Source organism: Onychostoma macrolepis, chromosome 22 (genome assembly GCF_012432095.1).
Source record: "Onychostoma macrolepis isolate SWU-2019 chromosome 22, ASM1243209v1, whole genome shotgun sequence".
NCBI lineage: Eukaryota > Metazoa > Chordata > Actinopteri > Cypriniformes > Cyprinidae > Onychostoma > Onychostoma macrolepis.
In genome coordinates this window covers 31,708,937-31,726,753 of record NC_081176.1, presented here as the reverse complement: position 1 = coordinate 31,726,753, position 17,817 = coordinate 31,708,937, and the positions used below count along the sequence as shown (strand labels likewise).

Genomic DNA, 17,817 nt, shown 5'->3' with positions numbered 1-17,817 from the left:
AAATACTGTTTTAATGTGACATTCAGTTAAAGTTTTACTTCTCCATTTTTATGTGCAAAACAGGAAAAATTGTGTACAATAAAACAAATTTGCCTACCATGAACAATTTCCAATTTTTGTGCAAACAGTCCATTATCTACTTTAAAACAGAAAAGATTCCCCATGAGATGAACCCTGAAACAACACACAGCAAAGAAAACCAACAAGTAACTGGGTTGGAATAGATTTATTTAATCTGTCTGTAAACAAGGTGGTAAAATTAATTTATGGCATTTCTCATTTTATGCATATGAAATCAGACATATCAGACTATCCAAGATGTATGAAAAAGTACAGGGGAAAAAGAGAAATGAACTAGAGTCACCTGTACAAATACCCCACAAGGCCAGAACTTCAGCTGATACCAAAAACCCCTGAACAAAGAAGCGACAGAATCATTCGGGAAGCTGTTTGAATCAATAACAACAGATTCTCTACATTATGGCACAGGATACACATTATGATTTGAGTGTCACACTTGAACATTTGGACTTGATGAAACATCAAGTTTTGACAGACAGTTGTATCGCTGACGACTCGAAGGCAATTTATTCCACAGTCATAACAGTACGGGATCAATTCGATTCAAGTGTTGAAGTCTGCGATCAGACGCTAGTGTTTTGTTGTTTAGCATTTATGGTAGTGCGTAAATAACCCAAGCAGTGACGAAAATTGGTCCGACTGAAAAGAAACTCTAAACCGCTGAAACCCACTGTCTGAAATGGCAGTCGTATATATATATATATATATATATATATTTTACATAAGCTAGCAAAAGTAAATGCGATGACGGAATGTCAATAAACATTCAATTGTAGGGTTGATGGGGAAAAAAAATGCTACCTGCAGCTCAAAAATCACAGTAAAGCCAACTAAACGAGGCCTCAGCTTGAGAAGAAAAAAAAAAAAAAAAAAAAACGGTAGTGTTGCGTTTACAGTTAGTGTTGATGCGCCAATGGCGACAAACTTCAGGTTGAGGAAAAAATGACAAAACAGATGTTTGTTAGAGCAGACGCCATATTTAATTAGATGAAAACGCTAAATATATCGTCCAGCCTAACTAGGGTTCATTTGGTAGGTTTGTAGATATGCATACAGTTGACCGTTCCCAGATTGGATCTAGGAATAGGAATTTGAGTTGAGCTCAAGCCCTTGGTTAAATCAACAATCTCCCAAAAAAAGACGTGAAGTTTTCACGCTAGCTTTTGGTCTGAAGCTCACCATGGGATCGTAGTGCCAAAATGGGACCGAACTCATTAAATAGACATTAATGGGAAAGAAATGGGGTTTGGGTAGCATAAAAGTGGAAGTAAAGTTGAAAACCAATGGATGATGAAGCCATCTAGAAGGGTTAGCAGAATGAGCAGCTAGGACTGGACGCGTCTTAATATCCAGATTTCCTCAGGTAATCAGCCATGTGATACGCTTTCTTGTTGAGCAGCCCTCCATGGGTGCCTTCCTTGCCCATGACTAAAACCAATGCTGGAGTACACAAGGGGAAAAAAAACAAGAACAAAAATCAACAAACTTGAGGGGGAAAAATAAAGAAACGACTTTCCCAACTTAAAAAGCGATGCAATTGTTGACAAGATTCATTACCCTTGCTTGCCATTAAGATGTCCAAAAACTTTACATGTGTTTCAAGGGGGGTGGGGGGGTGGGGGATCTTCACAGCTTATTTTTGGGAATGTGGGTGACTTTTTTTTTTTCTCCCTCCCTAAATTTCACTACTTGATCAAGAAAAACAGAAGAAAAAAAAAAAAAAAAAAAAACTAGAACCCTGATTCTCTCAAGTATTTTGCCATTGAATATGCCTTCTTATTCAGGCCGCCGCCGTGGACCCCTTCTTTGCCCATTACAAGAACCAAGACTGAAAGAAAAAGACAGAGAGAGGAAGTTAAGAGGACAGGAAAATCCCAGCTCTGGAAAAAAGCCAAACCAAGATCAACGAGGCCAGATAGAACAGAATAAAAAGCAGAAAGAGATCGAGATAACATGCATGCAGAGGGAAAGACTGCAGCCTAGAGGAAATGCCTTCATTTAGCTACTAATAATAGTTCAACTTTGTTTTTAAGAGTGGTGCGCCATTTTTGTGCAATCATCAATTTCAGATTTGCATACTCCTAAAAAAAGAAAAAGTCTGTTTTTAAGACCATAAAGGGTTTATCTGACAAGTAAACAATAATAAATAAAATTATGGCAATGTTAATTATAATGCACAATAATGGTTACAACAATCATTTTATATATAAATAAGAGTATATCTATTGACACTTTTGATAAAATAACTAACTTAGTTATTGAAATATATAAATTATACAAGCTATTTTCAGTTATGAAACAATGTAAGACTTAAGTTAAGAATGGACTGTCAAAATGTTGCATTGCAAAAATAAATAATTTGAATATTTCATATAGTACTATACTATATATTACAATCAATGTTTATAATATTTGTAACAAGTTTTTGAAAAGTTATAAACAATTATAAATTAAATAGTTATTATTATACTAATATTATATATATATATATATATATATATATATATTTTACAATTAATATATTTGTAATATTATTATAATTTCATAAATTAATTTCCTACTTTTGGCCAGTATAAGCTACACAATAGATCAGATAATGCTTATACTGGCCAAAAGTAGGAAATTAATTTATGAAATTATAATAATATTACAAATATTTTAATTGTAAAATATATATAGATAATGCCTATTAGATCATGCTTAATTATATAATTACTCTTAATATGTAATGGTTGACGATGGGCTGCTGAATCCAAGTTCTTCTCTCAATACATTACAGTTTTCATCCTTACAACACTCAAATGTGCTACTTACTTTAAATATCTCCCTAAAGGCAAGATGTGCAAGAAAGACATTTGCTATTTTTCCTGGTTCATTTGCTGTTGCATGCCTTAGGGTTCTTGCAAATAGTAGAAATAATTTGGCAGTGAACGGGAACTGTAATGCAGTTAATCACAGTTCAACACCTTAAAATGTCTGTCAGCCAATCAGAATAAAGCATTCAACAGCGCTGTAGTATAATGAACTTTATAATGTTACCATTTAAGTTTAGCAATGGCCAAACAATTAGTAGATTCATCTGGAGATATAGATTTGGATTTCATTTCCAGAAAGTGTTGATTAGCCTAAGTGTTAGAGAAGTAGATTGTAGCATGTGATTCATTCAATTCAAGCAGGAAAAGCAAGTTTAGTTCCTCTCCACAGTACATGCTATGAGCTATAAGAAAGTGATTGATTCATAAAGGAACACTTTATTTCAGGAAACAGGAACTCCTCTCACGTCACGGAGCGACAGACCCCAGACGTGTGTGAGAGTAGCAGAAACACACATGCATGTGAGAGGGAATGTACCTCAACAGGTCCCAGAAACTTCCTGAACACCTGAGCTCAAGTCTCATGATCAACCGAGACGCTCTCAAATCACTAGCTAGAACGAAACGCTGCGTTTTTTTTCTAAAAAACGGTGTAGAAAACCCACATTGGTAAAAGCAAGATTCTCAAAGAAATGCTTAGGTCATATTTCAGGCAAAATTAGGATTATTTTTCAGTTAATTAGGATTTTTGCATTACATTTTCCTCACTAATTTAAAACAAATAAAATAAATAAATACACACACTTACATATATGTATATAAAGAGTTTGTTTGCAAAAACATAACATTTTAATTTATTTTCAGAAATTGTTGTTTTTTGTGCATTCCAAGTAATGTCAATCAAACTGCAGTTGGGTTGTTTTGATTAAGTAATAACTTAAAATGCAGGTAACTTACAAAATTAAAGTTCATTGAAAATGTTTTATTTATTATATATATATATATATATATATATATATAAGTTTGTTTAATAGCAAAAGCATCTAACTCCACATTTCATGTTTCAGAGTTAAACAAAAAAACATTTGTTTAATCTTTGTGATCTCCTCAAATGACAATGTAGACACCAGACAAACATTGTGATCATAGTTTCACCGTTTTTTTTTTTTTTATATACAGGGAGCACCTTTCCCTCACCATTGTAACATGCTGCTTTTGCAAGGTTTTTTTGTTATTAAAATTTCCACTATTATTTTCCTTTAAAACCTGAAGAAGATATCACAGGTTCATCAAGTTTGTCGAAATTATCCATCCTTGATCAATTTTAGTCAGCTTTGACAAAACTCCTCTCAGTTAGCACGTTTTTGCAAATTAAAGTTACAATGCTCGCTACAATGGATTTATCGGCTTCTGTTCACAAAAAAGGGCGATTATCGGCTTCTGCAGTAAAACGTGAACTCGCGATGCCTTGAAAGTGGACAATACCGGCTTTTTTGGACAAAACGAGTTTAGGGTTCAGATCGCGCTATATGTGGAGAATAATACACGGCACTCAGTTCATTTTTTTTTTAATTGAACATTTATCGTTTTTTGCAAAAACTCTTCATTTCATATATATGCATGTATGTATATGAGATTCACCCACTGATGTGTCACTTCCCAGCACCTAATTGTGAATATTTAATGGCTTTTGTCTCCCATTAAGTCATAAATCCTTTTTTAAACTATTTATAGACACTATCATTATTTCCGCTTCCAAGTCTGCCTCAGAAAAGAGAATTTAAAATAATCAGGAGGATACATAAATTTCATGTACACAAGACTCCTGTTATACAGGAAAGATATTGAGGAAAGGAAACATCTACATTATTACCATCATTATCTACATTATTAAGTTTTACTAACAGAAGATATTTGTGATGAAATAAGAACGGACAAGTACCTTTGGTTGCTTTGCCGACAGTGACGTTGTACGTGGCCTCTCCTCCTTGACTCTTTGTTCTTATGTCCATTGTCCAATCATTGTCGACTAGGAGGCTGTCTCGGATAACTGAGCACTTCTTTGAACCTAAGGTCAGGCCGTTGGTGAAAAAACTTTCTCGGTCTTTTCCTACTAGGACGTCGATTTCTGTGGGCTGGTGTTTAAAAAATAAAAATAAAACAATGTTAAATGTGGAACTCTTCTTGTCTAGTCTTTTACAATTTAATTTGGATTAATGAACAGCTGAAATGCAATCAACAAATGCAGGTAGGCTGTTAGAGGAGCATGATAATTTATGGAGAGATCCATGCAGATAATTTTAGATAAAGATACAAAGTCATCATGCACTTTGAACATCAATGAGTCATTAGGAACACAAAAAAAAGATAAGTTAAATATAGTGGGCTAGTCAGTTCAAACTAGCTGTTTGTGCACAAGGTTTACTTTTAGAGTGAAAAGACAAATTACCAGCTATTGGAAACACCTGGCTTAGACACGACTTCAACCTATTTTTGTGATGAAATCTGCCTGACAACTCAGTTTTTGTTTTCATGTAGTGGTTGTTAAAGCTGCAGTCACATTGGCAAGATTTCACAAACAAAAACATACATTGTCAATAGTGACGTACAAGTGAACACTTTCTAACCAAGCTTTCTGTTGGTCAACATAGCAAATTCACATGACCAATTTGAACCCAATACAATTTTTTGCCCCCATTGAAATAACTGGATTTTGCCCACAAAGTGTGTGAAAATTAGTAAAATTTTGTGGGCAAAAAAAGGTCTGTTTTCAGTGTAACAATGTTTGGATTCTTTCAAACCAATCAGCTTTTGGTTGATCAATGTGGTGAATTTGCATAACCAACTTGAACGCATTACAAAATCTGCGTGGGGAAATCTTTTGGGTTTGCGCAAAATTCCCAGTAGTGCATACTCCTATTGAAACGGCTGGATTTCACCCTGAAAATTTTGCTGAGCAACAATAAATGTCAAATTAGTGAAATTTTGCTAAAAATAAAAGGTCTACTGTCAATAGTGTTGCAATGTTTCAAACATCTTGCACCAAAGTCACTTTTAAACCAATCAGCTTTCTGTTGGTCACAGTTGGTCACCAACTTGAGCTCACTGTGAAATCTGTTGGGAAAATTTCAGCAAAATTCCCAATCATGCAGACTCCTATTGAAGTCACCATCAAAATTATGCTGAGCAACAATAATTGTGTCAAATTAGCTACATTTTGCATAAAATAAAGGTCCATTGTCATTTTAAACATATCTGACACCAAAGTCACTTTCAAACGAATTAGCTTTCTATTGGTCAATGCGATGAAATCGCATGACCAAAAAAAAAAAAAAAAACCATTGCGAAATCTGTGTGGGCAAATCGTTTGGCTTTGCATAAAATTCCCATTCTTCCAGATTACTGTTGAAATGACTGGATTGCGCCCACTAAATTCTGCTGAGTAACAATAAATGTGTCAAATTAGCTAGCCTAATGTCAATAGTGTAGTGATGTTTCAAGCACATTTCACACCAAAGTCACTTTCAAACCAATCAGCTTTCTGTTGGTCAGTGCAGCAAATTACAAAAATTTGCGTTGGGAAATTGTCTGGGAAAATTTGGGCAAAATTATGCAGATTGCTATTGAAATGACTGGATTTCACCAACAACATTTTGCTGAGCAGCAATAAACATGTCAAATATGACCAACTTGAACCCCTCCGTGGGGGGGAAATCTTTCAGCTTTGCGCAAAATTCGCAAACGTGCAGATTGCTATTGAAATGATTGGATTTCGCCCACTAAATTTCTCTGAGTAATGTTAAATGATAAATGTTGACCGCACCTTTACATTGAACAAATTTGCATCAACCAACTCTAATTTGAAGCCAAGTTTGAACAAGGAAAACTTTAATCCTGAAACCCAAAGTATACCTCAGTTTTTAACGCATATGCAAGGTTTCATATACTGTGTGTGATGCACATTTTGTCAAAACAATAGTATGCATGACACCCGATTTTTGTAACCAGGTCATAAACACACGTTAAATTTGTTTTGCACTAATCAAAGTATACTTTGGGCTTAAAGCAAAATTAAAACTTCATATTCACACTGCCAAACTACATTCGACTACAAATGCTCCAGTTTGATCATTAAACAGCAAATATGGATGTTTATTTTTAGAGTACTCTACAATTTTCAAAGGATATTTCTGGAGCATGATAAAAGCATAGCTGAGCGGAGGTGATTTGTACCAGTGTCCTTAAAAGGAGGAACTTCTAAAACACGACATATCTGGGAAACATTCTGCCTAACCCTCAAACTGGAATGCAGTAATCACATTAAACAGCAGTTTTGTGTGTCAAATGCCAGCACTGATCAAGCCTGAACGTGCAATTTTCTTATTCGTTTCATTGTCATTTGGACTGCATCACAGTAGCTTTGTTTGTACTGGCCCACTATGAATCTACCGAGCCGTTTTCCCCTAAGGCCAAACCACATAAAACTAAAAGCAGCTACTCTTTGGTGAGAATCAGCGAGCCGATGCTATTTCCAGTAAGGTCTGGAGGCACTTGCATGGCGATAGACACAGCCTTGAACTTAATGAAGTCTTTTTGAACTCGTGCTTCGACTCATTCCTTTCTCTATCAGTACAGGAAACCAAGAGGAAAAAACCTACTGCTTTTACTGTCAGTCCAAACCCGTATGACTAACAGAGGCTGCCAAGCTTTAACGCAAGGGGTCATGCAGGGTTGAAACAACATGGTGAGGAGATTTTTTTTGAGGGTGAGGGTGAGAGTTTTCACCCTTTTTCACAGTTTTTTATGTGGACTATACAGAAACGCCTTACAACCAGAATATGGTCCTTTGATCCTCAAAAACTTTCAACTTACTGAATTATTAATAATAAGGAAGTTATAATAAAGTCTGACATGTGACTTTGCAAATCTCATTTCATAACGGAAATCCATTACAACAGTCCTTAATAGATGCATATTCCTATATAGCACTGCAGTAAACATCCAAAATGAGGATTCCCACACCTTTCGATCAGTGAATTCTCATGACTTTTCCAGTCTTTTATGATTAACGGATGAGGATTTTTTTCAAAATCTCGCTGTACACATACATTATTACTCTCACCAAAAGAACCAATTTCTAGCTGATGGAAAATTTTAGAACTGAATTCGCAAAAGAAGTGTATGACTATGGTTAACGTTCGTTAAATTTCCTGACCTTAAATCAAACTTTCCAAATACTTCCAGGTTTTCCATAACCATAGGAACCTTGCACATACATATATATATATATACACACACACGCGCTACCATCTAATCTTAAAGGGACAGTTCACCCAAAATGGAAAATTTACTCACCTTCAAGTTGTTCAAAACCTGTAGGAGTTTCTTTTTTCTGTATTCTACACAAAAGCAGAACGTTAGTAACCAAAAAGTTGACGGTAGCCATAGCCATTGGAGAAAAAACAAAAAATACTATAGACTGTTAACTATTTGGTTACCAAAATTCTTAAATATATATTTTTTTGTGTTCAACGTAAGAAACTTACCAGCCTGGAACAACTTGAATTTGAGTAAATTATGACAATTTTCATTTTTGGGTGGGAACCATCCCGTTGTACATCTGTTGCTGTAGTTCACCAAAAATGAAAACTGTCATTATTTTTTCCTAATCTGTACGTCTATCTTTCTTCTGTAGAACACAAACAGTGACATTCTGAGAAATGTTTCAGTGTTTTTTTGTTCATACAAATCACAGGTATGAAAGAACATGAAGGTGAGTAATGGAGACTTAAAAAATTTTTGGGTGAACTATAAACCTGTTAATCAAAATGTAAAAGCCTACATATCCCAAAAGTAAACTTACAAGCGGCAACTGAAGGCAGCACATTAATCTGGGGGAAATAAATGTCAGTGTGACAAATGTGACCCTGGACCACAAAACCAGTCTTAAGTCGCTGGGGTACATTTGTAGCAATAGCCAAAAATACATTGTATGGGTGAAAATTATAGATTTTTCTTTTATGCCAAAAATCATTAGGATAAATCATACCAGTAAAGATCATGTTCCATGAAGATATTTTGTAAATTTCTTACCGTAAATGTATCAAAACTTTATTTTTGATTAGTAATATGCATTGCTAAGAACTTAATTTGGACAACTTTAAAGGCGTTTTTCTCAATATTTTGATTTTTTTGCACCCTCAGATTCCAGATTTTCAAATAGTTGTATCTCAGCCAAATATCGTCCGATCCTAACAAACCACACATCACTGGAAAGCTTATTTATTCAGCTTTCAGATGATGTATAAATCTCAATTTCGAAAAATTGACACTTAAGACTGGTCTTGTCATCCAGGGTCACAAATAAGGCTGTTGTTAGATTTATTAACACCCATTTATGGAGCGCCATCTTGGACAACGGGAAGAGGGCAGGTACTGCGAAGATCCCGTATTCTGGAATTACGTTACGCACGTTCCGCGGCTGAACGACGCGTGTCTTCACGTACGTAACGTTAGTCTGGTGCTTTTCGAATCGGACCGGTTCGCATCGGCCTGTTTTGCACTAACACCACCTCCCTCTTAATGACTGAAACTTTAAGTCTTTGCACCACCTCAACCTGGACTTTTAACACGATTTTTCGCCAAATACAACCAGCTAACCTAAACGATCCAGTGACAGACTTAACCCCAAATAAATAAAGGCGCAAGAAATTGAAACACTCCCATCCTGGGTGAACGAAAATCTCTCCAAATTATTGTTTTGTTCAGTCAGCTAGCAGCCAGTATGTGTTCGCCTTCGTTCCTATTCAAGCTGATCAGGCCCCGGATTTCTACCACACCGGCTGACAGGTTGATCGAAACCTTGGCTGTGTCCCAAACCCTTGGGAGTCTCCTACAAAGACAGCGCTTCAGAGTTCCAGCAGCATTTTGGCGAGATTCACTCCAAAGCGTTTAAAATCCCGCTTTACTTTACGCGATGTAAAATAAACATCGCAAATTAAACCGCGCTTTATTTTTAGGCGCTAATTCCAAATTAAACGCGGTTTAGAGCCGCATTCCGACTCCGCGCCTGTGCGGACCTAACATGCGGTCTAGGTAGGCAGCGCACTAGTTATTGAAACACAGCCACAGTTTTCAGCCCTCCACTAAAGGCAGCATAAAGAGTGCTGTTAATAACGCGTATTTACCGTGATGTTTATGAATGTGCCCCCCTCCTGCGCTGCCCAAACGTATTTAGAGTCTGAGTTGCACCCAACAATGGCGGAGTCCTGGCAGCAGCCATCCGACATCAGGTTATCCACATAGCTCTGCCACGACGACATATTTGCCTTCTGCTTTCAAGCGCTCACAAGCTATCCTTAAAAAGACGGGACTGACAGTTTCGCGCGGTTACCGTATATGTGGATGTCCCGCACGCCCCCTTCTCTAATGAGAGTTTGAGCAGTAAAGAGTCCCGGCTGAATGGAGACTCTGGGTGTAGTCCCTTCAATATCCCTCCGCGCAGGCGCGCTTAGGCTGCGGTCCATTAGGACAAAGCCGTGTGCGCGGATTAATACGAGTTCTGATTGGACGCTAGTGTGCACGAGCGTTTAGAAGCCACGTTTTGCATGACAAAGTTAGCTAATGTGTGCAATGTAAGAAAAAACAACACATTTTACCCATGATGCTGGGACTACTATTTCAAGACTATTTACTTTTGGTTTGCACATTTCACTTTGCTTTCAGAACCAAATGTTCAGTGTTATTCACATCAAAAGCAGTTTCAAAAGATTTGGTAAAAACAAAGATGTGACCTAATGTTGGCCTTTCTCTGAAGCGGCTTCCTTTTTTTCATTTTGTAGATTTAGAACTTTGCCTGTCAGCTGATTTTTTATTTATTTTTTATTATTATTGTTGTTTTTACACTCTTGAGTATTTTCGTCCAAACTGTTTTTGTTAAAGCTCCTCGGTCCTCGTGACAGCAGTGATTCATGTTAGCTGCAACACCTCATAAATTTAGTGATATTTTTGGGTGAGATCACCCTGCTGGAAAAAAACAGTAGAACCCTGCCCAAAACACAGTAGAAAATGTAATGGTTTTAATGGAAACTATAATGGTGTCTACTGGTATGTGATGGATTCTATTGATGGGATGTTAAATCCTATTGGAAAAATGCCCAAAACACACTACAAAAAGTAATATTGTAATGGTTTTACTGTAAATAGCTAATTGTTTATAATGGTATTTTAATGGAAACCATTGGAATTTCTGTGATGGTTTCTATTGGGCTTCTATTGTTTTTTTTTTTTTTAGCAGGGATAAACATTTGATTAAATTTGAGTTGCAACGCAGTCGGGTACATAAGGTCATCTGATCACAGGTGGATTTTCTAAGAAATGGACAAACTGCTTTATGTAGCAATCTACATCAGATATGTTTCAGTCTGTATGTACGTGTATGCAACACCCACAACTGACATAATGAAACCTGATAGAATACATTTGTCAGTTTGACAACATCAAAATACGTTCGGATTTGTTGTTTATCGCCTCATAAATCATAGCCTCTTCCGACCTCTTGTGGACAAATCACGTAATGACATTAAAAAATAATAATATTCATAAGGTGACCCTGCTAAAAAAAAACAAAAAACAATAGAAGCCCAATAGAAACCATCACAGAAATTATAATGGTTTCCATTAAAACACCATTATAAACCATTAGCTTTTTCCAGTAAAACCATTACAAAATTCCTTTTTGTGGTGTGTTTTGGGTATTTTTCCAATAGGATTTAACATCCCACCAATACAATCCATCACATACCAGTAGACACATACCAAATACAATTCCCATTATAACCATTAAAACCATTAAATTTTCTGTTGTGTTTTGGGCAGGGTTCTATTGTTTTTCTTTTTTTTTTTTTTTTCAGGCTGCTCTGTGCCAGCTCAAAATTCAGTGTCAAGACATAATGCTGCATAAAAGCCAGATTAAATTATGCCTGCTCTCAGCCTCTAGTATAACAGTAGACAGTTGTAATTGCTGTCTAAATGCATTTATTCCACCTCTGAACAGCATTAATTTGTCTGCGTAAAGACTCCTCTTCAGAAGCCAGAAATGAAATAATTTTATCTCTAAGTATATTTTTAAAAACAGTCGATAGATATACCTATTTTTGTTATTGTTAGCAGTGCAGAGAGAAACAACTAAAGCAGCATTCAAGAGCTTTCTAGTACAACTCTTGAGCACTCTCTCACAGAAATGTGCAAATATTTTGGACGGAACATTTACAAAAGTGACTGCAGGAAAAACAAAATGCAGTAATTTCCCAGAAGCTTGAACACATGTAGTGCAAATATTTACAAAGTAGCTAGGCTAGTTGACATTTTTCGGACTTGTGTATTAACAGCTCTTTAGAAGAAAGCAAAACGTTTTACTTGTTCAATGGAGATTAACAAGTTACATAAGACATGCTTGAATGATCACATAGCCTAGTAAAAATATTAAACAATTTCTGAAGCACAAAATTACGCCATGTTGTATCTATGCTGCGCCAGTGACCTCTTGTGGATTAGGTTTGTATTGATATAAAGACAGATTAGTGCTATTTTCGGTTATATTAGAAGTAAAACAATTATGAAGCCTAAAATAGTTCACGAAAGAGCAAAAATGTCTACTTATAAAGTAGCATAAAGTATCTCTAAACGATAGCTGTTGTAAACAACAATTTGAGAATAAAAAAACAAATTGTTAAAATATTAATCAAATAACATTCAAAACTCATACTTGCCCAACCTAAACTTTTATTGTGTTCACCTGTTTGTCCAACAGCTATCACAAAAATATGATATTGCAATTTTAAATGCAAAGAGAGATTTAGTTTTCGTGAATAAAAAATAAGTCATGTTTACTCACAAGGAGTCTTACACAGCCTTCATTGTGCAATAAAGGCAGTGAAGGCCAATATAAATAAGACATATAAGATAACCTGAGAAGACGTGCATAGCTAATGCACCAGCTGAAAGGAGAAAATCGTAACCAATGTCAACAACAAATACATAGGCATGACTTGCAAATGTTATGCTTTTATTATAATTTTATGTTTACACTGACACCGTTTTTATGTCAATCTATGAAACTGGAGACCTGGAATCAAGTTGTGACTTGATTTAGGAAATGAACAAGGAAAACCCTAGACATCTTACATGTTTTGGTAGGTTTTTAAAACTAACATAAAGCAAAATTATCATCAGAAGGCATTTGAGTGTTGGCTTGGCTTGGAAAGGTATGAAATTTGACTTGGACTTCTTCTCAAAAACATGGTTTCAGCACATGTACGGGATGTTTACAACTAGTGTTGGGAAAAGTTACTTTTAAAAGTAATGCATTACAATATTGCGCTACTCCATTAAAAAAAGTAAATAAAAAAGTAACTTGCATTACTTATTTGAAAAAGTAATGTGTTACTTTTCTAGTTACTTGGAAGAGTAATCTCATTACATAACTCACGTTACTTATAATGCGTTATCTCCAACACTGTTTACAACCACAGAACCAAACACTCTCAAAATCTTTAATTCAAAAGTTTATACCACGACACATCGAAGTCAATCCTATCCTGATATACTAACACAGCTTACAACACGAGTATATTTTCCTCAAGTCCAGATTTACCTACTTTGGCTACTCCAAGCCAGAATGAACCTGACTGTTCTCACAAACTCTCTCTCTCTCAAAAAAAGCAACTTCCCATTTAGATTTTAAATTTAGAGAAATTCCCTCAAACCCTTTTTTATATCTCGGAAAAGCTGTATGAACTGGACGAAACCGCAGAGTGTGTTCACACAGCGTCCAGAAAACAAAGAACGTCTCTATGTCTGGACATGACAAATAGCACCTGTCTTCAGCCGACTGATTCAAAGCCCTCAAAGTATTTTAAAATGCAAACTGGTTTTAGTACTTGGACACATAAATGCAGCCAGCTAAAATAACAAGCATGTCCCATTCACCACGGGACCGAGGCAAATACAATAAACAATCATATGTTGTGTAACTTCTGAGTGACACTGAATTCCGAAGCAATTTTGTTGATATTTTGAGTTTTTATAAACAACTGTAGCCCTAATAATCACTTTCAGGATCTACTGTTACGTTTTTAGAAAGCTGCATCGGCGTTTTCTAATATAAAATGCTTGGCATGTATTTCTTTCAGTATAGCACACTTTTCACTGCTGTTTGGATTGGGCTGCAGAGAGGATGGGTAAACTCAAAAGCAAAACAAACACAGCCTTCCTTACTTATTGGAATAGACTCATGCCTAAAATAATGACCTAAACTAATAAACAAACTCCAGCAAAGATGTATCTGTCTACACTAGCTGCATTCCTTCTCGCCCCCTGCGTGAACTTTTTCCGAAAGGCTAAACAAAGAAGTAACTGTGTTTTGTAACATGATTTTGCTAGAAACACTTGAAGCATGACTAGGCAAAAATGAATAAAATAAATCAATTGTTATGCATTAAGTAAAAAAAAAAAATTAGATAGAACAACTTAAGTAAAACACACACACACACACATATATACATATATATAAATATATATACATACACACACGCGCACATATGTCTTGCAGCGTTCTGTTAAAATGCCAGTTAAAGGTGGCATAGCAAGCCTGTTCAATATTATGAAATAATTTTTCTTTCCATAACCATAACTAACAACAAACCTATTTGGTTGTGTCCTGGTTTTGAAAACTTACATAAAACCACTTGAAAAATCCCCTCGCGTATGATAGCCAACTACAATCAACAAAAGTAAATGACCCTTTTGACAGGAAAAAAGATTGAAATGTAAGATATGTAAATAAAGCAGCTGTGTCTAAACAGAGAAACACAATATTAATATTATAATATAATTGCAGTGCATAATATCATTGGTTTGGAAAATAAAAGTTCTTTTTTTATCAAATGTTTTTATGAATTCATTATTGCATTTACATTTATTCCTTTAGCAGACGCTTTTATCCAAAGCAACTTACAAATGAGGGCAATGGAAGCAATCAAAATCAACAAAAGAGCAACAATATGCAAGTGCTATGAAGTACAAGTGTGCAGTACATGTACCAAGTTTCTTTTTTTTTTTATTATATGATAAATAATAAGAAAACAGATAGAATAGAAAAAGAATAGAGCAAGCTAGTGTTAGAGGCCTTTTTTGCTTTTGTTAATTGTATAATAAATAAAAATAAAATAAATAGATAGAAGCAAGTGTTATTTTTTTCTTTTAATTTAAGAAAACAAGCAGTTTTTTAAAAGAATAGAATTAGGCCTAGAATAGAGAGTGCCAGAGTAAGAGGGTCAAATAAAGATGCATTAATAACATTTTCAGAGAGTAGGCTACAATAAGAAAAAGAGTAATACAAACATTTAGGAAAATGTATTTATGTCGTCTGAATTTGTTTCCCTTGGCACTTGTTTAAAAAAAAAAAAAAAAAAACAGCACCACGAATAATGAGTAGTGGTTGGTATTCCCGGCTGAGTTACGTATGCTCGTGCGCAGTCCATCCATAGAGCAGCGTGCGCGTTACGTAGCCATCTTGTGTAGACTACAGCAGAGGAAGCGGAGCCGTTAGCTCGAGACTTACACTGACAGCCGACAGACTGACAAACAAACCGTCATTCTGCTCCCGACAGACTGCGTTAACATCAGAAACGGAGAGCAAACATGCGTTACGACGTGTCAAGATGTCTATCCGATGTGTTTCGCGGAGGATATGTGCTTTTGAACACGGCAGAGCGCTAAAAACGGACGGCGCCTCAGAGTCGCGCGAGTCCAGCGACTGGAGAGTTTCAACTGCGAGGGCGGCCTGAGGGAAAACTCTCACTCCGGGACATGGCCTTCGTGTAGGCCACGGAGAATAAACATACGGGCTTGGCAGGATTAAACACAGCTGGAATAAAGCTGTCGTTGTGTTTGGAGCTTCAGGAGTTTCAGTTTAAAGGATTTAAAGGACTAAAAATGGCGCGATGAGGACAGAGCTCTGAGGGAGTCTTGTGTTAGCGTGACGCTAACTGAAAATTACATGACATATTTTCATATACATTGCGTTGCTACGCTTACATTGGAGCTGTGCGCTTCACTCTGACGTCTTGAGATACACTTAAAGCTGTCAAAATGTCTAAAATGCCATCGAAAAAGAAGAGCTGTTTTCAGATCACCAGCGTAACGCAGGCTGCGCAGGTGGCAGCCAACAGCAACACGGACGACACCGAGAGTTTAGACGACCCCGACGAGCCCAGGACTGAGGACATGTCCTCCTCCGAAATATACGACATTTCCAAAGCTGGAGATTTCGAGCCGGAGACGTGTGACGTCAGTTTATCGGACGAATCGCTACATAACGAGGCTGAAATATCTGGGGCGAGCGCCCAAGATGCTTCCATAACGAACATACCTGGTTCTCGCAAAGCGAGTGCGGTTCATATAAACCCACCTGTCCGTTCAGTCAGTGGGTCTATATCTTCCCAGTCTTCGGTTGCATCTAATGCACCATCCAGCATCCAGACTTCATCAGTTAGCAGTTCTGCCACAGTAAGTAGCTGCAGCTCCCGTTTCAGGGTCATCAAATTAGACCATGGCACGGGTGAACCCTTCAAAAGAGGTAGGTGGACTTGCACCGAGTTTTACGAGCGAGATACAGACGCTTCCTCATCTGGCCGGACTATGGATAGTGTTAAACACGCAAGCGCCGCGGATCATAGCGCAGAAAAGGATGGACTAGGAGTCGCCGGAGGTTCGGTGGCTGTGCATGTTGGGTCTTCAACATCTGCAGCAGAACCTCATACAGATAGTGGCTACTTATCTGCACCATCGAACCCGCCTGCGGAGCTTCAGCAGCAAACCCTAGGCATCTCGCAGCAGGGATTAGGGCTTGCAGCCCAGAATGCCCATATCAAATCTCCAAGCATGCCTTTGGCAACTCAACCACAGCCATTTTTCCCGGGAAAACAGGTGCAGAAACCTGGGCAGATTCTTCAGAGTGTTATTCCATCGAATCAAGCCCAAACGGTCTCGGTGGCTTCGCTTCCGCTCGTGACCCCGTTAAACCAGGGTCCGTCACCTGTCATGACTCCTGCAGCGCCGGGAAGCGCCGCTCACGTGCTCGGATTAGTTCCCCAGCCCGTGGACGGCAGAGGGCTTCCCATCAGCCAGTCGGAGCATGTTCAGGGACTTTTACAGCAATTAGGCATCAGCACGGCTCTAGGGACCGTGTCGACCGCAGCTGTTGTACAGCAGGCACCAGTGCCGCTCATTCAGCCAGCGGTAACCGTGTCTGTCAGCCCCCTTGCTGGGGTCCCTGGTGTGCAAAATGTGCCTGCTGTTATGTCCAGTGCCTCTAATGCCCCCCAGAGCATGCCAAAACAGACGTTGCAGAATCCACCTCAGGGAGTCCACGGCGGGTTGCTAGGAGGACTGGGTGCGCAGATGACCCACGCTAACTTTTGCCAGCTTCCCACCGGCGTCGCCCAGGTCGAGGAGAACCAGAGGAAGCACGACGGGCTGCTCCAGAGCTCTATACTCATAGGAAAAGATGCCATCAAACCCCTGAATCCCGAGGGCTTGCAGCTTGCCACACCTGCTGTCAGCAGCCTGTTTGGAATAGCTATTCCCATCGATGGGGATGAGGACAGGTAAACCTTAATTCTTGATGTTGCTCACTTCGATTAAAATAGTTCAAGTAATTAATGAAATATGTGTCGGGTAAACCATTTTATCACATCTTTTGCAGGAGTTGAAAATATTTACATTTGAAAGCATGTTACCTTGAAAATATGAGTCAATTTTGTTGCATCGTAGTGAAAATGTGCATGTTGACTTGTATGTTTTGCTTTTTAATTTTTTTTTAAAGTGGGTAGTTTTGCACTAAACTTGTCCTGGAGGCCCC

The 17,817-nt window shown here is 37.5% G+C and overlaps 2 protein-coding genes across 2 annotated transcripts in view; one reads left to right on the top strand and one right to left on the bottom strand.

Moving 5' to 3' along the window:
* Window positions 1–211: 211 nt before the first annotated feature.
* Window positions 212–10,374, bottom strand: pfn2b (profilin 2b). Its single transcript, XM_058760443.1, has 3 exons — window positions 10,082–10,374; window positions 4,837–5,029; window positions 212–1,521 (listed from the first exon to the last, which is right to left on the bottom strand). Exons 1-3 carry the CDS (start codon window positions 10,214–10,216, stop codon window positions 1,424–1,426), a joined length of 426 nt encoding a protein of 141 aa, XP_058616426.1. The 5' UTR covers window positions 10,217–10,374; the 3' UTR covers window positions 212–1,423.
* A 5,077-nt stretch (window positions 10,375–15,451) lies between these two features.
* Window positions 15,452–17,817, top strand: part of tsc22d2 (TSC22 domain family 2) — a 30,988-nt gene continuing 28,622 nt past the window's right edge. Inside the window, exon 1 of the mRNA XM_058760436.1 lies at window positions 15,452–17,563. Coding sequence (XP_058616419.1) covers window positions 16,047–17,563 — 1,517 coding nt within the window. The 5' untranslated portion in view covers window positions 15,452–16,046. The remainder of the gene's footprint in view (window positions 17,564–17,817) is intronic.

Bases quoted from the DNA above. Each gene is read 5' to 3' on its own strand.
- pfn2b (XM_058760443.1), bottom strand. From the start codon at position 10,216: ATGTCGTCGTGGCAGAGCTATGTGGATAACCTGATGTCGGATGGCTGC. The intron at 5,030-10,081 runs GTAAATACGCGT...TTTAAACACCAG, and splicing joins GCACATTCATAAACATCACG to CCCACAGAAATCGACGTCCT. The intron at 1,522-4,836 runs GTACTTGTCCGT...TGTGTACTCCAG, and splicing joins TGTCGGCAAAGCAACCAAAG to CATTGGTTTTAGTCATGGGC.